We start from the raw sequence: 19,319 nt of genomic DNA on the forward strand, positions 1-19,319 counted from the left end.
CAAACAAAAAAACCACCAAACTCCAGCCAAGAACCCAAACAAGTAGATATCTCACATTTTGGTTTATACACTTCAGACATCATGCAAATTTCAAGTGTGTCATGCAGTTCATAATATTCTCAACAGAGAGTAACACCACCTGAAACTGGGACATTTTTGCTTCTTAAAAAAATACCCTGTTCTTATTATGTTCAATTAAGTTTTCACTGGAACATATACAATACACATGCATGTATTTATTATCTACAATAATTTAACTGCTACTGAGTATTTCAACACAATATGTGCTGAAGTGTGGAGTCCCAAACTTTGCTGCTTCATTTCTTTTGAGTAGCAAAAGTGTTTTCTTAAAACAGCAGTGAACTTGCAGAAGAAGAGAATGGATGACAGTACATTAGTCTGTTCCAACCCTAGTTTCAGTGACTTGACAGCATTTCACATCTTCTCTGTAGGTATTTAGTCTTTACTTCATGCTTGAAGATTAGTGTGTTTATCATAGCTTCAAATTGTTCTGTGCCAGTAAAATAGAAATAATGCATTCACACTTGAAACAAAAAGATTCTGTTCATGGAGAAATAAGACTGATTTTTTGCAACATGAACCATAGTCCTTGCCTTGCCATTGTGCCACACGCTTTCATTTCCCTCTGGATCAACATTATCTGTTTCCAGCGTGAGATATACCAGTCGTCGTTTGAGCCCCTTTTCTTTAATCTGCTTCAGTGCTTGCTTTCCTGTAAAGTCTGCTGCCTGAAAAAATACAAGATAACGATAATATATGTTTATTTGGGTTCTCCAATATTTAAATGTATCTTAATGTGTTTGGCCATCACATGAGTATTCTGTAGGAAATATAGATGAAATCAAATCTTTAGCAGACAGTATATCTTGTATCTTGGTATTTTTATACTGGTACATTATATCTTGGTAACTTTATTCTGTGTTTTCATTTTGCTAGATCTCAGCCTTCAATATCCATAATTCCAATGTATTGGAAACATATACATAGTGAGCTGTGGTAAAGACTAACTGCCCAGTTAAGGCTGTAAATCAGAAGACTGTACGTCAGTTCAGTGTCTATGAGAAGAAGTGAATTCCAATACCCAGATCCTAAAGTCTGGGCCTTGCTCTGTCAACACGCTTCCTTTTGAAGCCATCGTCAATTTATGACAGTAACCTGCCAGTATTCCACTTTGATGTCTCTGCCAGGCTGCACAGCTGGCAGTTTGCTCCTTATCCTTGTTTTAAGGTAGGTACATTTTGTTTCCGTACCTACCGTTTTATGGGATAATGCAGCATCTTTTGTAAAGAACACTGCTATTGTCTGGAGTCCCCTTTTTCAGTCTGCTTAGAAAGGTACAAGCAGTTTCTCATATTTCCAGAAGAAGACTGCACAAATGAGTGACTAGTGTGGGGGTAGTCACTGGCAAGTTTCAGAACCCTCAAGGGTATATAGGACAGTATTTACTGTATCTGATCACATTGAGCTTATTCTATCACAGGAAGATTTAGGTAGGAAGGGGCCTCTAAGCTCATTGAGTGCAATCTTTCACCAATGACTGCCTTGTTAACTACATCACAGCAGAAAGTGTCACGTCCAGTGGTTTCTTGAACATCTCCAGGGATGATGACTCTACTCCCTGGACAGGCCTTTCCGAGGCTTAACAACTCTTTCCATTAAGAAATTCTTCATGATGTCCATTTTTTCTCCTATGGCATAGATCAGACAGAATAAATGAATTGTATTTAAACTAAAATGCAAATACACACAAGCCTCCCCAGGGGCAGAAATATAACAGCAGTTACAAAGTCCTCTAGCTTTCAAGCCTTTGCTTCACTTGCAGTGAAAGTAATTTTAAGGCAGTTGATCTCAGGTCTGAAGAAGGAATTATATTAATTTGATGAGTGTTTAAGGGAAAATAAATACTATTTCTGGTACTGTACTTTAATTTCAGTAGAGAATTGTTGCACTGTCAGAATTACAAGCAACATGTATGTGGAATAGATATTACACAGTTAGTTCAGTGTTCTTTTATTTCTTGAGGTCCATATAAATCCATGTGTATGCTCAGAAGAAATTATTTCAGTGATGAAGAGTTTTTGCACTATGAAAGGCTAGGATTTGTAAGCACTTGTGAAAAAAAGCTTATGAACCAGTTAAGGAGCAGTTAATCTGAAAATCAAGGTGATTCAGCAGGGGATAAAGCAGATACTGCACATAAAGATCAGAGCTGACACCCTTTGGGGTAAAAAAGCATGAAATACAGTTCAGATCAGAAAAATACTGTGAGGATTCATTTTGGAATATAATGTCGAGATGCAACTGCAAAATATAAACCAAAGATCTAACACCAGAGAATAACCAGCTACTGGTAGCTCCATCTCACTTTTCTGCTACAGGGTAGGTGCAACTATAGGAAACACCTACAACTAGAAATGCAAATAAGACTGTATACCATAGCATGGCTCACAGACTAAAATGCTTTGCATAGCAAAGAGAAATATCAAGAAGTAAACATTCTACAGGGATACTCAGCATTTAATCAATTCCTTCCTATTCATGCTAATGTAATATCAGGTATTTAGTCACATGGAATGTAACTGTGGAACTAAATGTAAGTATTCAAATGCAATGTTATATCCCCTAGGTATACCACTAGAACAAGCAGCTAGCAGGCTTTAGAATCTACCTAAGCATGGATCATTTTTTGCCTGTTGCTTGCAGATACAAAATTAAATCCTTTCCCAATTCATTTTAACTTGGCCAAGCTTTTGGCCACCTGGAATAAACCACTACATAGCTATTATGCTACCTGAAGATGCACATGGAGGATTTAATGGAAAGGGCTTGTTCTTTGCCATTTTCTGTTCATTGAAGATTAAGAATATTCCAGTCTCTTTAGAACGATAGCTTGGAAAAATAACCAAGATGTAACCTAGAATTCAAACTCTACAAAATACACACCTCTCATATATACACACACACTGCAAAAACTGTGTGTATCTACATGTATAAATACATAAACAAATGCATACATACTTGAAGACTATATGAACATGCACAAAAATGTATGTGTGAAAATACATGTGCATATATAATGCACAACTGCCAGTCTATATGCACTTTTAAATATTCAAAGCACCTTCTTAAATTCCAACTGTAGGAATTCAACTATTTCAGTTTACTTCTTTTACAGTTCTTGAGTACCCATGGCAATTTCACATTAAAGTATTCCCACCATTATTTATTTTTTCTATTTAAGTGTATATGTCATAGGATTTTTCATTCCAATCAAAACAGAATTTGGAAGCTGATGTGTTCAACCTCAGTCTGGCTATTTTTGGTAAAAAATGCTTCCTCTTTCTAGGAGAAAAAGAGTCAGTTTTCATACTGCTTCTATTTGCTTTATCTCGTCATGCAAAATATAATGCAAAAAAAAAATTTAAACCAGTATAATCCTATAAATGAATATAAAATCTCCCAAAACCAACAAAACAGAAGAAAAATAAACAAATGAAAACACTGAACAATTCCAGCCTTGAACAAATATCAAATTTAAAGCTGCTCTTTGCTGTCAGAGTTTTTAAAAAATTATATCATGTGTAGGAGCAATGCAAAATCTTTGTACTAATTGAAGTTAAGACAGTCCTAAAAATCTATAAAACAGAAAAGACTTTCTATTACTATGGCACAAATTCCCAAAGCATTAAGCTTTGGCAGATGTAATGGTTTTAACATAAAATAAAAACACTTCTTAGACACCAAAGATAAAGACAATATCTACTGTTTAACTTCATTTAATTTGAGTGCAGTTCACCAGATAAAAAGATGGGCTTTTCCTCTTAATTTGTGTGTTAGATAAGTTTTAGATAAAATTAGAATGAAAAATCATATCACAAAGACAAATCAGCCATATTTTTTAAATAGCACGTAACTAAAGGGATACCACTGATTAGTTCATCTATTAACACACTGTATATTTGCCTTACCTTTCTTATCAGGCTTTTACTTTGTGTTAGTTGCCATGTGTTTGATAGCACAAGATAAACCCACTGTCTTCTAGAAAGATTTCACAAGACCATAACCAAGGTGATTTTTTTATGCACAGTGAGGTACCTTGAGGAGTTTAACTTACTGTGTTTCAAATGCACCTGGCTTTCAATGGCACCCCAATCCTAATTCTAATTCTCTGCAAAAACCTTTTCTGGTTTAAGGGACACAAAGGAATAGAAATTATCTATAAGCCTTTCAAAAACTTTTTTTTTCCATGTTTCTCAGTCTCTGCAGTTTATCAGAATTAAATTGAAGTGTCTAAAAAGAAATATGCTATATCTGTTACTTGCAGCAAAGATATACTACTCTCTCAACAAGGAACTGCTGTAATTTATTCAGAATACCATTTAGCACTGTGGGCATAGAGCCAAATTATTAGCACAGAGTGACCCAACAGAGCAAGGCAGCACCAACAGCTGCTGTCATCTATTATAACCATAATGTTACAACACTCTGGAGGCAGCCTCTATACAGGATTATGAAATTTTTTATAACTAGATGCGCTTTAATTATTTCAGGGTAACACTCCAAATGATATCTGCCTCACCAGCCTGATAAATGAAGACAATTTTTCTTTTCAGAGAGCAAATATTTGACAAGATTCTTATTCTGTAGCGAATCAAAGCTACAACTTACACCACACAAAAAATTTTAAGGGAGGTGGCCATTCTGTATGTTATGGCACCTGCACCCGTGCATCTTTCACTCAATCCACCTAAGCTCTTCTTGTATGCAGTCAGCTCTAGGAAGTTGATACAACAGAAATAACTGATGAACTACTGAATTATTTTGGCTAAAAATCCCTAAGTGCTGCTTATTTCTCTACATGGCCAAAGAAACACACAGGGAGTCACCTAGGTGTGCATTTTATACAGATAACAAAATCTCTGCAGATTCTTTCTAACATGTTTCCTAATCTGTATAAATTTATGGAATAAGTTCTCTGTTTTCTGACCCTCTGGAAACCAAAAGATGTAATGATAGAATACAGTTCTACTCACTCTTGAAATTCAATTTGAATGGGGACAGGACTTAGGTGGAAAAGTACACTCAACAGATTACAGGCATAATAAATGGGGATTGAAAGGAGGGGGAGGGGAAAGAAGTACCATGCCCCATCTCAGATTTCCTATCCATCACTCCTTTTTCCTGTCCCCCAGCTCCATAGCCCTTCTTCAGTAAAGCCTCTGCTCTTTTTTTTTTCCTTCCTCCTCTTCCCTTTCTTGTGTGGAGTAAAGCTGGCACGGAACACAATCCTATTCCAGGTTATGGAGTGAAGTCAGTGACCACTATTGTAGTCATTCCTCTCAGAACAAAAGGGATGCAAGCTGGAAAAGTGAAGCAAGGGTAGACAATGGCAATCAGGGGGACCTGCAAGAATTCTTGGAGCTTGGGCTGTTCCACACCAGGACCATGGGAACACAAGCTGGACAGAAACAACTGAGGGGCAGTTTTGGTAAATGGCCAGGAGAAAAACAAATTACTAGAAAGAGGAGGCAATAAAACTGTAAATCTAAGCCTGCTATCAAAGAAATAAAAGGGTGGAGGCATATCCTTAGAATAGCTCATCCTTGTTTCCTAAGAGATAACTTCTTATATATTGTTATGTTGGAGGATAGGTCAATACTCCAGGACTGAAACTTATCATTCACTTCCCAATATGAAGCTGAAGGGAGTGACAAAACTTCTTTCATAATGCATACCAAAGCAATTGAATACTCATATGTCTAACAGATGTAATAGTAAAAACCACGAAATGTCTAAGTGAGAAGAAGAGGTAGCACTTGTAAACTGAGAGATGTGCTTTGACAATGACATTCAGGCAGCCACTGAGATGCAATTAGCGATAAGCAGACAAGGAAAAAAGCAAGAATCAAAGGAGAAGGTTTTAGGTTGGTAATAAAAAAAAAAAAAAAAAAAAAACAAAAAAAAACCAGGAAAGAAAGCCCTGAGAGAATAGACATAAGTAAAAACAAGAGATTCTGGATATAGAAAAATCTGGAAATAAGTTTGGAATTAAGAACAAAAAACCTGCCTCAGTAAATAAAGAGGGCTGAGGCAAAAAAACAATGCCTCGGGAAACAGTAGTTTCTCCTAGTGGAAACAGACGAAATATGAGTTAAGCACTCAGATCCTGACTTACAAGAGCACACTACAGAGAGTTCCGAAGTGTTTCCTTCATCTACTGAACTTCTTTCCCAAGCTCTACAGCGAGCGCGACCAGGAGATGGCAGTCTTGGATACAGCAAAAATACAAGCACAAACACACCAACAGCCAACTGCGGACTTGGAACTCAGAAAAATCCTTCAGACAGAATTAATTTCCGTGAGCTAGTATGAAAGTTTTTCACTCTAGCATCAAGCTTCATAGGGATTTCTGATCTATTACAGTCAGTAGAAAAATAAGACTATTTAAGCATTCAGAGGTGATATCATTGAGTACTCAAAAATCTGAGCAAGTGCAAATGTATGGAACAGTATTCTTGGATGCGGACCAAAAAGAATTGCAGATTGTCTTCCTTAAAGATATTCTGTGTATTTCCTGGCACAGTGAATAACATTAGGACTCTACTAAATATTTTGTAGCAGAGTGCTTATTAATGAGATGAGGCTATCTAACAACTAATTAACTAACTTACTAAATGTAATTGAACAGCCAAAAGAAAGACAACAGGTGTTGAAAAAAAACCTAAGCCATTGACAGAATTTTGTTGCAAAATTGTGAAAGCATTTTATACTCTAAATGATAAATTTATTAGGTTATTGTCCCTCCATTTTAGTTAAATTGCAGCCCGTCCTGCTCATCTGTGCAAGGAAGCAACTAACACTAACATTAGTGAAACAGGGATTATCAAGCAGACTCTAGAGGAAACCACCTAGAACAAGGCCTCAGAGTTACTGACAAAATCAAAGTTGCCACAAAAACACTGTGGAAATGGGTTTACTTATTGCCAGGTTATAATTTAATACCCTGTGAGATATTAAAGGAAGTCAGCTTCAGCTTTGAAGAGTTTTTCCTATTATTCATGACAAAAAAATTACTAGTCTGTCTGTATATGAAGGTGATGCACACTAAACTTTCTAAACACAGAGACCATCAGGATTTTATGAGGAATTTACATCTCTTCATATATATTGCCCATATATATGAATGTCCTTTTGTAGAAATTAAATTGTAGAAATCAAAATTCTTTTTGATCGTATTACCTTCACTGGCATCTGGCTCTTTATCATTTTAATCTGTTTTCATTTTGCATGACACACCATTCAAGATTTGCTTATGCTGAAGTATTTTCACAACAGTTTTGTGAGTATTTCAGTTGCTTGTTGCACAGTAAGAAGCATTCTAGTTTTTAACCGAACAGTCTTTTGGTTCTGATTTACACAGAAATCAGCACTTTCCCAACTGAGGGCGCATGCTTAAAGGAATAATCTTTGTGAGGCACTGAACAGGCCAAAATGTCAACAAGAAGAATTTAATTATCTGTTGCTTGTAATTTTTATCTCATTTACCCTTTTTTGAGGGGAATGTTTCTGCAACAAAAGAAACAGGTACAAAATAGTGTTTGGCTTGTGTTGACTCACAGCTGCCTGTAAAGAATGGTGAGGTCTCTGCTATGCCAAATGTGCAACAAAACCAGAGGCGTGGAACTGGGACTCAAACTGCCAAGAAGCAGAGTAAATAATCTTACACTGCATTTCATGCTACAGTGTCAGAGTGCTTCCAATAGCTGAATTAGCTCAGGTACCTCTGAAGAGTCAACATATAGTCACAACTGCCCTCATTTAAGTCAATAAAAAAAATTGATTATTTCCTTTTTCACATTAGTTCAGCAAAACTGGCATATGTTTCAGGCTGACACACTGCATTTCTGTAGGACATTCATTCATGCCCATTTATCTGCAATGTGAGTAGCTGCTCTGGAGAACTTCTCCAACCCTGCCTTTCAACCATGCAGAGTCTGCAGAGCAACTAAATAATCAAGTGCTTCTTCCACATTAATGCCTGCCTATAATCCGCATGGGTATCTTGGCAATCAACAGCTTTCCAACAGCTTTCCCTGCTTATGGCTGCTTTCCTACTCAAACTAAATGAAAGGGAAAAAAAAAAAAAAAGAAAACATACAGATGTATCAAAAGAAAGTGGAAAGAAAAACAAGTAAAAGTCATATTTTTTATTGCGTTCCCTTCAATTCTACTAATCTCTCCTCTAGATGGAAAGGCCTTGATTTGTAAATGCAACTTAATCCTAAACAATTCTGTATTTCCCTTGCACATGTCACTTCCTCAGATTAAGGCAAAATTATACTTCCCAATGGAGAGAGCTGTAACTCTCTGTAACATGTAGGAACTGCCATTTACATCCTTGGGAACAACCTGCCTCAATCCTGCATAGGTTTAAGAACTTTACCTTCTATAGACAGGTTCAACAGTGAGAGGAAAAACATCTTCCTGGACTTGTTCTGTTATGTTCAGTGAAATTGTTTCATAAATATAAAAGCATCCTTTTATGTTTAACATTCTTTCCTGTGCAAAGTTTAAGATTTGTTTTTATTTAGAGGTGTAACTTAAAGTTTGGGATTCTTCTTATCAGTTCTACAGCGCCTCCATATAAAAGGGCAAAAATATCAAGGACTATTTATTATCTATTTATTGCATTTTCAGGTATAAAGGGAGCATAAATAATAACAGCTTGTTGCGATAAGACATTGCATCATTGTGACGATTAAATGTTTTGCCAACATTTTCTCTTCTTGAAAGAAGAAAAATATATATACTTTATATTATATACTGTATTTGTATTTATATACTGTAATTTTTTTACGTTAATTTACAAATTAATTGAAGCAATAGATTAAGTCAGAAATAGCCCATCATTTAGGACACCTCACTTGCAATCTCTAGGACCAGATTTTTCATGTTAGAAACTTCAAATCCATTGTGGAGGCAACTAATGTTTGAGTTGATGCAGTAACTGATAGCAGCAGATAGCTTTAGATCTGCAGAGAATGTGATTTCACCAGATTTTGTGGAGAAGTCCTCTATTTGACAGAGTTAAGACATTTAGTTTGTGATTCATTTGGACCAGGAAAGAGAATTACAAGCTTTTTTTTTTTGTATCTATTAGACTAAAACAGAATTTTAATTGCTAAAATATTGATACAAAAAAAGTGAGGTTGCTAATTAGAGGAGACCGAACAGCATATTTACTTTTTACTGCACAGTTAAATTCAACTAGCTTAATTCTCTAACCTTCAAATCAGGTGAAAACAAGTTATGAGCAGAGGACGTCTTCAGAAATTCCATGAGCAACTAGTTATTCTTTTAACCAGTGTACTAATTTATCTAATATTTAACTTACTGTTGTCAGTGGTCCCTAGCAGTTCTAAAAAATGTACTTTTTTCAGTAATTGTTGTAGCAGAGTGGTAGCCAGGGAGAAAAATTCTAGAGATACCTGCTTCAACAAGAATGAATAGGTAGAATATTATCACAATATGAACAGGCTTGTTCAACTTCTGTGTGTGTATGTATATATATATGTATGTGTCTCTGTGTGTGTGTGCAAACACACTCTATATAGTTACAAAAGTACATGACTAAAATTCTCCTCTGAAAATAAATCACAAAGAGTTATTTTTCATGTAGACAACATTTAGCATTTACAAATTTCTGATCTAATGTATAATTTTGACAGCAAGGAACATGGGGAAGATTTTTAAAACAAGTTGCTACTTGTAAAGTAATTATAATTATAGTCATTGATTTAGTAAATGTATTTTATTTTCCAGCTAATGGCATTTTGCATGTTCTAACACCTAAGGAATAATCGTGGACATAATAGAACATTTTGAAAATAGTAAGACATACCTTGTTTAGCTTTACAAAATACTCCAGTCCAGCTTCTAAGGGATTAGTGTCACAGTTCATCTGTTAAAAGATATAAATTCACCATCCATACATTACAGACCATCATAGTTTTTGGATTGGGCATTTTTCATTCTATACATCCTTCTATTTACTGCTGTGCCAAAGTCTTCCACACTGTGCATGCACAGCTTCTGTCGGAATACACTGCAAGCTTCCAGCATGGGATTCAGATAAGGTATCAATTAACACACACAATATGATATATAGATGTTTAAACCAGTCATCTAAGTTTCCATATGCGAAGTAAACACTTTTCAGAAAGAAACAGGATTTTCTATCAAAGCAGAATGCAACCTCAAAAAACTGAGTAACTGAGGTATGCACACCATTTGCAACACAGCAGAGTGGCTTAGCCAGAGAGGGAAATAAAACACAAAACCAGCTTCAGTCACCACCCTCCCATTAGGTGTAGGGGGAATAATTTCTTAGGAAGCTCTTGAAGACAGAATGAAAATAACTAGCACAGGGCAAACCAAAAGGACCCCTAAATTCCCACAATTTCAACCTCTTGAGTTCTTTCATTTCCAAAGGAAAAATTTAAGGTGAAATGAAATTATAGTGATTTACCCCAAATTCTCTATGACTTTTGAGTAGCTCTTTATTATAAGTGAGCAAATTCTGCAGGAACAAGGTAATGGGAAACAAAAAAGTTCCAAATACATTATGAAGCAAAAAAAAATTTGCTTCTCATAACATAGTTGTTAGAGAAATAAAACATGTTGAGCACCTGTCAGCCAAACCTTTGATTTTAAAAAGCTAGAGCTCAGCAAAACCATCATAATTTTGTTATATACCAGAGGAAAACCACCCGTGAATCAAAATAAGTGTTTCTTTGCCAGCAGTGCAATGGAGTATACCCATTGTTTTTATTTAGAAAATCACCAGTAAGAAAACAGCTTTTCCTGCTTGAGGAAAATTTTCTTCTCATGCTAAACAGAGAAAACGGTACAAATAACAGCTGTGCTAAGTATGACTAAAAACTGCATAGTCATAACAAAATTAAAAAATAAAACTAAAAATGCCCACCAACACAATACCTCTCACCCCACCAAAAAAACCCCAAAAACCCAAACCAAACTAAGCCATACCAACAAAAAAACCCCCAAAACAAAACAAAAAAACAAACAAAAAAACCAAAATAAAATAAAATTTAAAAAAACCCACAAAAAACACAAAAAAACCCCCAAACTTCCAGAAAGAATAATGAAGAAGTTATACTTCCTGACCTCTGCTCCCCAGGCTCGGAAACCCTTTTCCAGCCTCAAAGCATTTAGAGCATATGTTCCAAAGTCATCAATTCCCTCTTTTTGTCCAGCTTCCATGATTGCACTGTAAAGAGGTACAGAATCTTCTTTTCTATGGTAGAGCTCCCAGCCCAATTCTCCTGTTACACAAAAAAAAAATTACTATTTTAATCATCTCAGCTAAATTATCCTAATAAATACACTCCTGTCCTCAGTCAAAAGTAAGGATCAATGCAGTTAGTGTTAAATCACACGCTAGGGTCAGTTCTATCACATAGCAAGTCTAATTCCCAGCAAAAACTACCAGGATTTGTGCCCTACAGTGGTACTATTATTCGAATGTGAGCTGTTAACTGAAAGCTGTGGGTAAAAAAACTATCAAAATAACTGATAAGGAAAGGTCACGTAACCAAGTCGCAAGGATAAATAAAGGACATTTATGAACAGATGATGACTTGGCAAGCGAACAGCAAATGTAACTGAGTGTAAATAAGAATGAATGTATTTAGCATATTTAGCACAACAGAAAGAGAATATGAATTGCAAGGATTTCAGCTGCTTCAGAATGCTCTCAATTCAGTCGATTACACTCAAAATTGATGTAAAAAGAAAAAAAAGTAACTCAGAAAGCCAAATATTAAGCACTACAGCACTACATTTTCAAGGCACATTACAAACACTAATATACGGTAATCCAAAAACAGTTCTTGACGTTGGTTTTGCAGCAAATACCAAAGAGGTTATCAGAACTGGCCTTTTGTTCTGCAAAATAAATATTTACACTACAGGTTATTTCTAGAGAAAAAGGTCTTGGAAAACTCAGCACAGACCCTGACCATATCCTATTTGAAAATCAATGTACCATGATGCCTCCCACACTTACGTGTAAGATGCAGCAAACCTACTTCTCATGTATACATGAGAAGACTTAGTTTTCAACATAATTTTAGTGACATTAATTATTTTATTCATTGTCTCTTTCCTTAAGTGTATGTTTTTTCCATTGCTTACCTGTGTAAGATATCCTAATGGCAGTAACAGCAATATTGGAAAGTTTCAGATGTCTACACTGGAGAAATTTAAATGAAGCATCACTTAGGTCTTCATTTGTCAACTTCTGGAGGACCTGTCGTGCATATGGACCTGCTACACTAAGTACTCCCATCTCATCTGTCATGTTTTCTATTTCAACCTTGTATCCACCTTTTGTTATTTTGTCTTCTATCCATCTGCATATAAAACATAACACTGATGTTACACTTCCTATGAAAAAAACTGAATTTTATAAGATTTTACTAGGCATTATTTTTTGTTAGTGTTCATTTCCCCAGCAGCTCCCAGTCCCCGACTCTCAAAACCAACCAAATATGTGCTACATTAGATAGACAAATCCATTGTTGATGTCAAACAGAGTTTTGTGGTGAGACACATAGGAACACAGGGATCTGAGATAGAGCCAGGAAAGAACAGCATTTAAAGGGGTTAGAACAGTGTTTTCAATATAAGAGAAACAAATGATCTCCTACAATGACAACAGATTTGGGCTTGGATCCAGTATGTGTTAGTAAAATGTTAACATACAGGAAGAGTAAGGAATAAACACTTTGAACATAAGAAATCTCTAAATAAATATCTGTGACAACAGAAATGTACAAGCAGGTTTGTTGCTTCCTGAATAGAGTATTCAAAGTATTGGCAGGAAATTCAACTAGGATTTAATAAAAAACAACAGCTGTGAATTATCTTTCAGGAAGCTCAGACAATAAATAAAATGGGTATATTTAAAAATCTTATGGAGTACTAAATTTTTAAGCAGTATTGTAGGATTTCAGGCCTAGGCATGTAACAAACACGACTGCAGAAAATCTGTAGAATTAAATACATTAGATCTGGCTCTGCCATTTGGTTTCTGAATGTGCCAGTGCTCCTACTGATTCCTGTGGGGCTGTTATGAAACAGTACATTATTCTTTGCCTGTTAGGGTAGTGAATTCCTGTCTTTAATGTGTTGATTCATTTTGATTGACTGACTTACCAGTAACGTCCAGTAAGAGCACTAGAAATATCAATTCCAATGCTCATCTATGAGAGGTAATTTAGTGAAGTCATCTTGCTCTTTTCTTTTCTTTTCTTTTCTTTTCTTTTCTTTTCTTTTCTTTTCTTTTCTTTTCTTTTCTTTTCTTTTCTTTTCTTTTCTCTTTTCTTTTCTTTTCTCTTTTCTCTCCTCTCCTCTCCTCTCCTCTCCTCTCCTCTCCTCTCCTCTCCTCTCCTCTCCTCTCCTCTCCTCTCCTCTCCTCTCCTCTCCTCTCCTCTCCTCTCCTCTCCTCTCCTCTCCTCTCCTCTCCTCTCCTCTCCTCTCCTCTCCTCTCCTCTCCTCTCCTCTCCTCTCCTCTCCTCTCCTCTCCTCTCCTCTCCTCTTTCTCTCCTTTCTTTTCACTTTGTGAAAAGAGCCCAAAGTAGAAGACACCACCACAGCATCAAGAAGACTGCACTGCCTATCTTTCTGGGCCAGGTCAGTGCCTCTGGGGTCATTCCTGTTAAGAGCCAATTTTCTTTTTTGCGTAACAGAACACACTAGAAAGGAACAGCTATGTTGTGTTACATCATGCAATGCCTAAGACAAACAGGTTCAAAAACAAAACAAGAACTACCTCCAATAAAGTATATTACATAACTGTTAGCAAGTTCTCCATCTTTTTACATCAGCAATAATCCAATATCCAACTGCTTATACTTCAGAATTCAAGTCAACCAAGTTTCTAAGAAACTAAAATCAATAAATAAGAAGAATACTCGTGAACTTTGTGAAAAATTTGTTGAGTAATAATTGAGAATTTGGAACACAGTAAAAATTTTTCTGTACTTATGTGACTGTATAGAGCTATGTACTTACTGCATAAAAAAATACACTAACCTCAGATCATGGAGTTCGGACCCTGACCCAGTTACAAGCATGAATTCTTCAGGATACAGTTGAGAGACAGTTAGCTCAGCATAAACTTTTCCTCTTGGTGTTAACATATGGCTTATATTTGTGGAACCCACCTAGAGAGTAAAATTTGTGATTATTAAGATTGCAAAATAAAACCTTTGAATTCTTAAACATTATTAAACATATGGTTATTTATCTTCATTTGGAAAAACGATTTTTTAATGTTTGCTCTGCCATGCCTCAACAGGAGTGGAGAGAGACACAGCTGGCCAATCTCAAGCTTTAGAGTAGAAACTTCAGTTTTTCTTTTATAGAAAAAATGGAAATTTTAAAAATAAGTTAAATCAAGACCCTTATAAATATTTTCTAATTATGCATTACACAAGGCATTCTTAAGCTACATTTGTTTCATCCAAATAAAAAATTCTCCATGTAATTAACATTAATATTCTTTTTCAATCTTGTGAATGAGGTTTTAGATCTCAAGGGAATAACATATGCTTTTCCCCTTACTGTAAAGAGAGAAATACAGAGCTGGCTTATGCTTTTCTGGACCTGATTTATGAATGCTTTTCTATTTTTTGTAGCTGCTGACTATGAATCTATATGTCTATATGAACCTATATGCATATTTGAATCAGATTCCATATAGAAACTCAATCCCTAGAGTCAAAATTTCAAGTAACAGTTACTTAGCAGTGACCATAAAACACATACATGTTCATACATATATCATCCTTAGAAACAGAAATGTGAATATGCCATAGCTGTTGTGCTGGCCTGGTTCCAGAGGCAGAATTTAATCTCTCTGCTTTAATCATTCTGCTCTCACCAAAACTTGTCAATAACCCAGTCAGCAGCCAGATTCTATACAATGAACCAAGCAAGGAAAAATATATTTCAGATATTAAGATTATTTTTCAGGCCTTATTACATCAATTAATTCTACCACAGTTATAGTTAGGTATAGTTATTGGCATATTAGAGGCATACAGTTGAATTTTCAGGACCTGATGCTGGTGACTCTCAATCCAATTGCAATGCAAATATATCTCTGGTAACTCCACTGGATTATTTTATGATGGAGACAAGCATCATGAATGGGGCTAAAAATCAGGCAGCTTAAATAACAACAGCTGGATTTTGAAGTGGACTCATAAATTGTACCTTCTGCTTTGCCACCTAACTTTCCCTTAGCATTGCTGATTAAACTCTGTAAAAAACATTTGGTTTGTTCTCATAATTTCTTGTTTAATCTTGATTTCCCTTTACCCCACATTCACATATTCAGCAAGTATTATCCATGCCCACTGATGACTCAGTTCCTCTGCCTCTACCCCAAACTAGACTGAAACGTTCAATTCAAATTGTTATCACAAAGTGAATAGAGTAAAAAAATATCACTAGATGAAAATTCAAGTTCTTTTTTCTCCTAGGATATCAATCTTGTGCCTTCCCACTGAGTTGACTTTAACCTTTCAGAAGAGCTTATCTATCTTCAAAACTATAGTCTCAGCATACTTGCTGTTTCCCTGTGTTTTCTCCCTTTGGTGTCTGGAGCAACAAAAACTGACACCTACTGCAAATACTTAATGAAATTCTGTGCTGAAATGACCAACACAGATCATCCTGCAACTGCAGGGTCAATTCAGAAAGGAGCAATCTGCTTGCTGGAGGAGTATCTCTAAAGTTAAAGACACTACATGAGAGTGTTTGACAAAGTAGGAAATAAAAAGGACTCAGGACCACAACCTGATGACCAAGAAAAAGAAATCTGGGTAGTCTGTCACACCATGCCATTTTTGAGCACAGGATCTATGAACAGCCACGCTTGAGAAGAAATGATACATGTGAGGTGAAGTGGAATCTTCTGAGTATTTGCAACCCTGCCTGCACCAGGCAGCCAGGTATGAAGCAAAGTATGAGTAGAGGAAAACAATGGGTTTCATTTGAAAAAAAAAGACAAAACTTCTCCCTTGGGAACTCATTCAACTGTGGTCAGGCAAGAGCCCCTTCCACTGTTCTGTTCTGCTGCTCAAGCTGCCACCTTAAAGCACAATTTCAGGCAGGCAGCTGCCAAGCTATTCTACTGTAAAAAAATTCCAGGTAGGATTCACTTGAATTTTTTGGAAAAATGTTTGAAACACAGGAGGCTATCTGTGGACATAAGGAAATATTTTTTTACTATAAAGTGGCTAAGCACAGGATCCAGTTTCCCAGTTAACCCAAAAACCATCTGAACATACTCCTAGGCAATGAGCTCCAGGTGATGCTTGTCCAACAGGGGGTTTGACAAGATGATGTCCAGAGGTCCCTTCCAATCTCATCCATTCTGATTCAATGACCTCTGCCAAAAGGTACTTCTATGTGGGGCTAGTCTAGTATAAACTCCATTTGTGTGTTTTTAACTGAGAGCAATACATCTGACACAGAAACTTCTCCAAAGGATCTGTGTATTTGGTATCCAAGAAATACTATTATAACATTATGGTTCATTTTCATATCTGAAACAGAGCTTGTCTAAGTTGTACATTACAACAGTTATCACTGTCCCATTTACCTTCGGAACAACATTTGCAAATAGATGATCGAGCAGTTTAACAGAATCTGTGCCTTTTACTTTAAACTTGCCAAATGGTGACAGGTCAATCACACCAACTTTTTCCATAACCTGTTTGTACTCACGACCTACAGGGTCAAACCAATTTGTGCGCCGAAAACTGGGTCTGAAACACAGCATTTAGACACATAAAACACAATTTAGAAATTTTGTGCTCTTTGCAGCAAAACGTAGTCTTCAGGTTTTTTTCACTTTAATAATCATCCAAAAAAGATTGACTTTCCTAGTTGTAGGTAGCTTACCCAATATTTTCTTTAGTCTAACACAGCTTGATAATTAAAATCCTTTACCAACACAGAAAGATATGGGTTAACATTATATCAACCACTTTGTATAATAAACTGTGAACTGTTCAAATGTTAGAATAAGAAGTGGGCTGTCATGAGTACATTTACAGCATACTTTGTCAATGAATCATTTATTTAAGTTTGAGGTGTCGAAGGCTTTATTTCGGAACAGCAAAATGTGTCTCTTTATTCCTTTATGAGCCTCATTTAGATTAGACTCCAATATCTCACAGAAGATATTTATTTGCTGGAGACTTCCTGATGCAGGCAGGTTAACTAGGTAAGCAACAATGGGGGGGGGGGGGGGGGGGGGGAAGCAAAGAAGATAGGGCTTCTCCTCTCCAGACACTTACACAGAGAGGAATAAGATTTTTCATGAAAATATTATACTGTGCTGCTGATCGGATATTAAGAGATGGAGAAAAACACACATTGATAATGAACAAGTTGTTTTCCAAGCTCTTCCTTGAGCTTGGTTGCTTTCTGGTATCTCAAACCTAGAAGAGATACAAGATACCTTTATGTGTGTTTTGAAATATATTCATTATCTGAATAAAATGTATTCTAAACCACGGAAAAAGTAAGAATGGAAATTAATCTAATAGATACCTGTTGCTGCAATGAATGATAAATGCATGCTTCTCACTAAATTTAAATTGACTGCCTTTTGCTATCAGGACAATTTTTTAGGGCAAGAAAAAAAAATTAATATTTCATTTACTTGTATCCAGTCTCATCTCCAGGTTTGTAGAACCAATGAGGTTGCTCCCATCCTGCATGGAATCCCATTGAACATTTTGACTTTAGCAAATCATACAGCCCACTAGTTCTCTCTGTTGGTCTCCCCGCAAATCTTTCTTCTTTAGGGTAACCAACTAGAGGGAGGGAAAAAAAAAACCAAACCAAAATCACCAAAAACTATGGCATGCTAAGATCATGATCCAAGATAGAAAACACATCTATAAGCAGAGAAATCTAGATACAGGCTTTGCTGGAATCTATCTTTAGGATATAAATGTATTTTAAAAAATATCTTCTTACCAATGTTATTAAAGCCATAAGATTCTCTTGCTTTGGCTGCTGTGTATTCTGTGGTGGTCCACTTTCCATAGCGGTTTGGATCTACTTCTATCAGGTCAAATGGAGGCTCTCCCTCAAGGATCCAGTCACTGAGGTACTTTCCCATGCCACCAGCATGTATAATGCCATACCTTAAAACAGGAAAAAATGTCCTGCAGTGCCAAGTATTTCATATTTTGCTTTTTTAAATCAGTACTAACATATACTACTAATACAACCCCCAAAGTATTTTGAATTTTTCCCTCTTTTTTTTTAATTTGTTCTGCTTTGTTCTCCTTTCAGAAATTAAATTCTATATTAATGGATATTTCCACAGCCCCACTGTAGAATGTCATTGGTAATGTACAGCAGTTGCAGTTTAATGACAAATAATCATTAACACCAAATGATTTAAATTTTTTTAATACCTTTTAATTCCACGTCTTCAAAAAAATTGCCAAAATAACCTTCCATCTAGAATATGTCTAAATTAATTCTTAGTTGTTTGTGAAATTCTCTCATGAGCACAAAAGAAAAATCCTTGAATAAACAGTAAGTCTGTCTCAAATCAAGTTTAGATTAACATGCAGCAAACCACAGACACTTATACAGAATAATGAAGCTAAAAACAACTTAAATTGCTGGTCATTAACTTTGCAATCTGAATTCTAAGTCTTCATTTAAAATAGGCAAGGGCTTTACCAAGAAGAAAAAAAAAGAAGTAATCATTTCATTCTAATGCATATGCACAGGAAGAATGAATCCATAATAGCAATGATATGAATTTGATATAGTATCTTATCCATTATTTATTTATTTATCTAAATAAAATAGAAACATAAAGAAACTGAGTACACTAAATAATTTTGCCAGCTACAGTCAGTACAGTGCAATTCAGCACAAACCTTCAGACTCAGCAGAAACTTCTCGCACTGCAGTGGATGCAGGAAGGATGAGTGCTTATGAACTGCCACTACAGAAGAGTTAGCTGTTGCTGGTGCTAATTCAATTAAGCAACTCTTAGTTATTCATGGGTACAAGGTTTGGTACCATGAAAGCTTATAATGCCTTCAAGTACAGCTCCAGATGAAATCTTAGGCGGTTTAAGTCTTCCTGTGATTTCACTGCAGCCAAAGGCAAAGGAGAGCAGCAAAGAGATTGGTGACAGACCAAACATAATGAAGACCTTTAGCTTC

At 35.9% G+C, this 19,319-nt stretch overlaps 1 protein-coding gene across 1 annotated transcript in view; it reads right to left on the reverse strand.

Annotated features, from left to right (window-relative positions):
- The window catches only part of DMGDH (dimethylglycine dehydrogenase), a 39,964-nt gene that overhangs the window by 1,137 nt on the left and 19,508 nt on the right, over positions 1-19,319 (reverse strand). The window contains exons 8-15 of the mRNA XM_058823410.1: positions 18,106-18,275; positions 17,786-17,939; positions 16,718-16,883; positions 14,140-14,270; positions 12,238-12,455; positions 11,209-11,366; positions 9,923-9,982; positions 615-749 (exon numbers count right to left, since the gene is read on the reverse strand). Of these exons, the coding sequence (XP_058679393.1) occupies positions 615-749; positions 9,923-9,982; positions 11,209-11,366; positions 12,238-12,455; positions 14,140-14,270; positions 16,718-16,883; positions 17,786-17,939; positions 18,106-18,275 (1,192 nt within the window). The remainder of the gene's footprint in view (positions 1-614; positions 750-9,922; positions 9,983-11,208; positions 11,367-12,237; positions 12,456-14,139; positions 14,271-16,717; positions 16,884-17,785; positions 17,940-18,105; positions 18,276-19,319) is intronic.

The sequence above is a fragment of the Ammospiza caudacuta genome, chromosome Z (genome assembly GCF_027887145.1).
Source record: "Ammospiza caudacuta isolate bAmmCau1 chromosome Z, bAmmCau1.pri, whole genome shotgun sequence".
Classification (NCBI taxonomy): domain Eukaryota; kingdom Metazoa; phylum Chordata; class Aves; order Passeriformes; family Passerellidae; genus Ammospiza; species Ammospiza caudacuta.